Genomic DNA, 6911 nt, shown 5'->3' on the forward strand with positions numbered 1-6911 from the left:
CCGAAAATCAGCTAAAAACAGGAAACCTTAGCTTTACGGTGGCCAGCAATCGATGAGAAATTAGGTGCCAAAGTGAGAGGGGTTTTATAGAGAGGATACCGAAGGTTCAAATGGTGGTAGTGGAAAGAATTTTCGTCGTTAGAATCAGCTTTGAGTAGTAACTGAATATTAACTTTGGGTGAAAAGTGGTATTTTGAAACTTTTTGGATGAGAAAGTATCATTCAGGCAAACCTTGGATGGGAAAAAGTCGTTCACTCTAATAGGAAATTACAATGAAATCAAACAGGTGCATCAACTCGTTATTTGACTTCAATAGATGTGGCCTCCTTAACCACTCCCCACAGAAAATTAAGTAAAAAACTCAGGAAAAACTCAAAAGGAGACAATGGAAAGTGATTATTTTGTGAGAAAATAGTAACTCTTTCATTTGTTGTAATAATTTAATTTCTTTTGACAATTTTGGGGCAATTTTGGAGTTAGTATTGACATTAACAATTAATACTTTTAAATAGTCAAAACACTTCTAAATTCAATAAATTACAACGTTTTTTAGATAAAATATTTAGCATTTAATGTGTTTTCCTGATTTTAGACCATGACCAATACTATAATAATGCTCCATTTTTTTTATAGACATAGTCAATTATTTCTCTAACAAATTTCCATATTTTTTATAATGTTATATAAATTTTATATAATATTACCCCTATTATACATATTTTATATAAATTTTAAACCTGCTTTTATATTTTCCAAATATCTGGCTCCACCCCAGCTACTTCTCCACTAGTTGCAGAACCATGTTGTTGAAACCATCCTATATGGACCAAAGATGACTATTTCGTTTTCGTGGGACACCTAAAACATTACATTGCTTAAAGATTCAAATTCTGTAGGAAGGTTTGACCTTTTCAGTGTATATATTAATTAGGGGATAACTGTTAGAGTTAACGACTTTTTTCCACCCAAATAATGATGTAATAACACTTTTTTACCCATAGACTTTAAAAATGTTATTTTATTATCTAAATTTATATTTCGATAACGAACAAAGAGAAAACTCGATCCAAACTATTGGAGCTTTTGAAGAGGGCAGGCCGATGGGTTTTTTGGTAGTAGAAGGTTGAATTTTGATGGTTAAGATTAATCGGAATTTGAGTTAGGAGGGGCGGTTACGCAAACCATAATCACTCGATTGTTCGTAATTGGCGGGGTTGACATGAGTAGAGTTTGAGTGATTTTGGTGAGTGATGATCGGAGAAGAGAATAGTGATGGTGTGGCGTCGTAACGATGTTGGAAACGGAATATAAATTTGGTTAATATAAAGCGGTATTTTAAAAGTCTGTGGATGGAAAATTGTCATTAAACCATTATTTGGATGAAAAAAATTCGTTTACTCTAACTGTTAATATCCTTAAACTCATCAAAGCTACACCGAATCTGACTAAATAAAATTAAACTATCTTAATTATCATTATGTTGATCTGTCGCTGCTTTAATTTGTGAGAAATTTTCTTCAGTATAAAGTAGTTTAATTCGGTGGCTTCATGAAGTTCGTGTTACGGTCAATGACATGAAGTAGCACCATTAGAGTCAATGATCAGTTTTCTTAATGAGAGCATAATCTTTTTTGACAAGTCTCTACAGATTTGGTAAATTGCTAACTTAAGAACCAAGCATATATAATATTTTATAATATTTTGAGTGCGATCCTAGCAATACTTATTTCAGTTGACCTAACGGGCTGTTCTCTATTGAAATTCCATTCACGCTACAAGGGTGATGTAAAAAACCTTGACTAACGGCCAGTAAATATTAAGATATCACCCCCAAACTATTATTATTTTCAACTCATAGAAGATGATATCATGAGAATGAACAGCATGTATAAATCTTCCATATGGTAATTATTTTCTATTATTAGTTTGGTAAATTTCGCTATCTGCAGTTCTTGTAACTGTTGCAGGTTAGTACATAGTAATATTGCTTTCAATATTGTACTGAATTTGAATAGATAAATAAGCATCATCCTAATTTGGAGTCAGCATCAGAATGTTTAAAGGTTTTGCATATCCAAGATTCTACTTCTACAGTGTGTTTGGTTATTAGGCACACAATGTTCAACCAGTTGAAATTTAGTTTCCTTCTCAGAGTCAGAAGACACAGCATGCAAGCTCCAAAAAAGAATCAAAAGGTTTTGTCCCACTTGTTGAAAGCGATGAATTTCGTGAATTGTTAGCGTAATATAGACTTTTGTTACAAATTAATTAATGAGGTGCTTATCACTGTATGCCTAACCGAAGAAAAAACTGAACAAAATGGAAGAAAATACAGAACTCGGCGATTGGCTTTGCGTCATATAGTTATAAAGCGATGATTTTTTAGCTCTTTGTTTGTGTAATTGACTTTGGTTAATTAATTACGTCCTGGTCATTGTGTGCCTAATAGAAGAAAAAAGAACTCAAAAAAGAACGCTAGGCTTTACTCTGTCGTTGGTCGGCCACAAAGTCACAAACCCCGACGTGATTATGATCGATCAGCTGAGCTATTGTTTCTTCAATTACCCTTGTTTTCTTTATCTTCTTATAAATAGTAAAAGCAATTGTTTTCTTATAATCTTAATATACATTGATCTTAAGATAATATACTATTCGTATAATATTATTTAGAGTATATAAGGCTCCGCTTTGATATACTCTTTAAAATACTATTCTGGTTTTTTTAATAAAGTTAAACAGAAAATTGGTCTTTGGTTTTCTTATTCTCAAAATATTATTCTATATTATTCAATTTTTTTTAAACCACCTAAATTTTTTAATTTAACTAAACACGCCCAATTTTTTTTTAAAAAATTAACAAAAATACCCCAACAACCCACGTTTACCAGATTTCGGCCACCACCGTCAGAAGCTGATCGGAATATGGTATAATGGCACACTATTGACTGAATCTGGCTGGTAGTGAGCCGATCTAGCTTTTTTAGGCCAGATCCATGGTAGATTTAGTCGGAACAGGCCAGATCTACGGCCAAAGGTCTGACCGTCAACAACCAGATCTTTGGTCGTAGCTAATCGTCAACAACGGCCAAGATATGTCTGTTGTTGACCATCAACGATGGTTATATCTTTGGTCGTCATTGACAATCAAATGCGGCCAGATCTGGCCATCAATGGCCAGATCTAGTCGTAAATCTGACATTTTCCAATCAGATCCATCGTGGATCTGGTCGGAAAAGGCCATATAAGCTCATGACCGGCCAGATCCAGTCGGTCGTGCGTCGATACGGCGACTCCGGCCACCCTCCGACGGTGGTGGCCGGCTGTTCGTATTTAATGGGTGGGTTGGGGGTGTTTTTATTAATTTTTAATATTTTATTATAGGGGTGTTTAGTAAATAAATAAACATAGGTTTTTTTTTTTTTAATTTCCAAATCCTACATCGTAACATCCATCCAATTTTACTTTTTTCAAACTATTATTCTAAAAATTATCAGAATAATGAACCAAACGGAGCCTTAATGTTGATTGTAATATATAACAATTTTTAGATAAAGATTCATTCTGATGTGACATGGTCAAAGTTCACATTTTGTAATTATTTTTAGGTGATTGAGTAGTTTGATAAGGACTCTTATATGTATTACTTAAGAGATTTTGAGTTTGTGTTCCTCCTCGGATGCTAATAGGATAGCTACAGAAGTTTTTACCCGGTCAATAGTTTTAGGATCTCGAAAAATTAGTTGAGTTACGCGTAAACTGGTCTGAACAGCTCAATCATTAAAAAAAAACAAAAAAAAGTTCACATTTTGTTTTCCTAATATAAGATGAAACCCAAATGGACATCCTGAGTCTTCTGTCTTCACCGCATCGGGCAATAGCTTCTTGGTGGAGTTTCTAACTTACTGAATTTGAGACGCGTTTCCACCGACTTACAGCTAATATCAAAAACCTTTTTAAGCACTTAAACATAATTCATCGGGTGACAGCTACAGCTCTCTCATTGGGAAGCTTCGAATAACAATAATAAGCTAAGATTTCTTCATGCCATTGAATATCTCTATGAACATATACAAAACTACGTTTCACATCTAAATTTTCTGACCATTTATACTGGTATTTCTGATATTGAACGAATCAATGATACTATCATGTGTAAATCGATTAATGGGCATACTTTATTTATTTAGTTTTACTTACAATGACCCTTTTTCTTCTTTTAGCAAAACTCAATGCATACGCATTCGCACAGTATAAATTTCAAGCTAATAAATCTTTAACTGCAGGTATTAGTTGGAGAATTACTCTGAGAAATGGTGGTATAATGGTAAAAGAATAAAGAAGTCCAATATGATTCTTAAGTTTAAGTCCTCATAAGCTTTAATAGGAGTGGTCACTGAAGAGATTTATCCGGTCGCTAACTATAGGGTTTTAGAAGATTAATTGCGGTGCGTGCAAGCTGCTTCAAACACCTTCTAAGATAATTAGCTACTTTAAGTAAAAGAAAACATGAAAATTTATTAACTAAGATAAGAGATAGGTAGAAAGATGAACAAATTAAAAAAGGAAATAAAAGAAAAATGTTGAATGGGTAAGTGGGGGTGATTCTTTAATATTTATGTCATCGTCTTCAGCATGACAGACTCCATCTTATTTAAAAACTATTTCTTCACATATAAATAATATTTAATGTATTTTTATTTATATTTTGTACTACTTTTATTCATTATTAATAAACTATTATAACGTTGACTCAATCAAAGAATCCAAGATGAATCTCTCTATATATACATGATATCGTACTGAAACTACAAACCAAGCTAGCTAGAACCGAAGATACTAATCGTCCTTCTCTTGCTTAGGGAACCTTCTTAATTTCTTAGCCATGGCGCCCAAAAACTCCTCCTCATCACTGCCAACTAAGTTTAGATTCATGTTTTTGTTATTCTCGTTCCTTATTGGCACAGCCTCTGCTCAGTTATCTTCTACTTTCTATGCCACAACCTGTCCTTCAGCTCTTTCCACCATTAAATCAGCAGTGGCCGCTGCTGTAGCAAAAGAGAAACGCATGGGGGCATCCTTGCTCCGTCTTCATTTTCATGACTGCTTTGTTAATGCAAGTCTTTTTGTCTCTCGTTATCTTTCTTCATATTCTCTGCTTATTTTTGCATGTGTCGCATTCAGCCAACCGAAACTCAAAATTACTCATAATTTTCCACCATAGAATAGTTGTAAATCCGCGTTATTTTATTTATTTTTTAATCTTTGTTCTTTAATTTTCCAGTTTCCACCTTGCATAATAACTTTTGTTTAACAAAAAATTAATTTTTTTTGAGTAACTTGTATGGAAAGCACCCCTGCCGCCCTGCCCAAGAAGAGTGTTACATGCTGGAAGAGGCAAAGCCCAAACCCAACCCACCCACAACTAATTAAAATGATTTAAACCCACTTTTTCTCTTATGAAGACATCAAATCAGTTAACAATTTTTCAACGAATTTAATTGACTTTTAATTTGAATGATTAATTGCACTCCATGTGCAACTGTATTTTGCATGTGTCCATCATATCATTAGAATAATTGGCTGTAGCTTGGCACTATTCTGACCACGTCTCCTGTTGTTTCTAAAGAAGACTACAACACCGTCGTAGAGAGAAATTACTTCGTACATATTTCTGATTTTACTTTTTAAGCACACAGAAAAGCTCTATACAAATATTTTAGTTGACTTTATTAACGTATTTTTTTTAATGTTTCTGTAACAGGGATGTGATGCATCGATTTTGTTAGACGATACAGCAACTTTCACAGGAGAGAAAACAGCAAATCCCAATGTAAATTCAGTAAGGGGATTTGAGGTCATCGATACCATCAAATCTCAACTTGAGAGCTCATGCGCTGGTGTTGTTTCGTGTGCCGACATTTTAGCCGTTGCTGCTCGTGACTCCGTTGTTGCAGTAAGATTAATTTGTTCAGTACATTGCTTAAACCAACGGATAATTAACCATTACCACATGATAATTAATTCTCACATTTGTTTCAGTTGGGGGGTTCTACCTGGACGGTTCAATTGGGCAGGAGAGATTCAACCACCGCAAGTTTAAGCACCGCAAACACTGACATCCCCGCCCCAACTTCGAGCCTCAGTCAGCTAATCCAGTCTTTCTCAAACAAAGGGTTTACGGCTAAAGAATTGGTGGCTCTTTCAGGATCTCACACAATAGGCCAAGCTAGATGCACAAATTTCCGCACTAGGATCTACAACGAGACCAACATCGATTCTTCATACGCATCATCATTGCAAGGAAATTGTCCGAGTGCTGGTGGTGACAACACACTTTCTCCGCTAGATGTCACGAGCCCGACATCTTTTGACAATGCTTACTTCAAGAATTTGCAGAGCCAAAAGGGTCTTTTGCATTCGGACCAACAGCTCTTTAATAATGGCTCTACTGACTCACAAGTCACTGCTTATAGCTCCAATTTGCAAACTTTCAAGACAGACTTTGCTAATGCCATGATAAAGATGGGAAACCTCAGTCCACTCACTGGATCCAGTGGCCAGATTAGGACCAACTGCAGGAAAGTCAACTAAGTTTAGGCCGAAAGATATTATATATTTTGTGTTTGGGAAATAAGGAAATTTCTGTCAATGTTTTTGAATTGAGTGTGCATGGAAATTATGGTCATGAAATCATGGTGTGTTTTGATTTTGTAGTGTCAGCTTTGATGTAAGTCGAGAAACTCTTGTCACGAATTAAATAGAGAAAGTCGATGCTTAATTTCAAAATTAGTTCGGAGTAATTATCATGCTTGTTTGCGTACGTTGAGTACGTTCTTATTAGGCCCATTTTTTTAGTTGGGATTGATTGTTGGGTCGAAATAGGCCTGCTTTTTATTAGTTTCTGGAGAGA

The 6911-nt window shown here is 34.9% G+C and overlaps 1 protein-coding gene across 1 annotated transcript; it reads left to right on the top strand.

Annotated features, from left to right (window-relative positions):
* The first annotated feature begins 4826 nt into the window (after window positions 1–4826).
* LOC116122940 (cationic peroxidase 1-like) lies at window positions 4827–6694 on the top strand. The gene is made up of 3 exons (XM_031408742.1): window positions 4827–5114; window positions 5763–5954; window positions 6041–6694. Exons 1-3 carry the CDS (start codon window positions 4884–4886, stop codon window positions 6590–6592), a joined length of 975 nt encoding a protein of 324 aa, XP_031264602.1. The 5' UTR covers window positions 4827–4883; the 3' UTR covers window positions 6593–6694.
* Window positions 6695–6911: the final 217 nt, after the last annotated feature.

Source organism: Pistacia vera, unplaced genomic scaffold (assembly GCF_008641045.1).
Source record: "Pistacia vera cultivar Batoury unplaced genomic scaffold, PisVer_v2 Contig139, whole genome shotgun sequence".
Classification (NCBI taxonomy): Eukaryota; Viridiplantae; Streptophyta; class Magnoliopsida; order Sapindales; family Anacardiaceae; genus Pistacia; species Pistacia vera.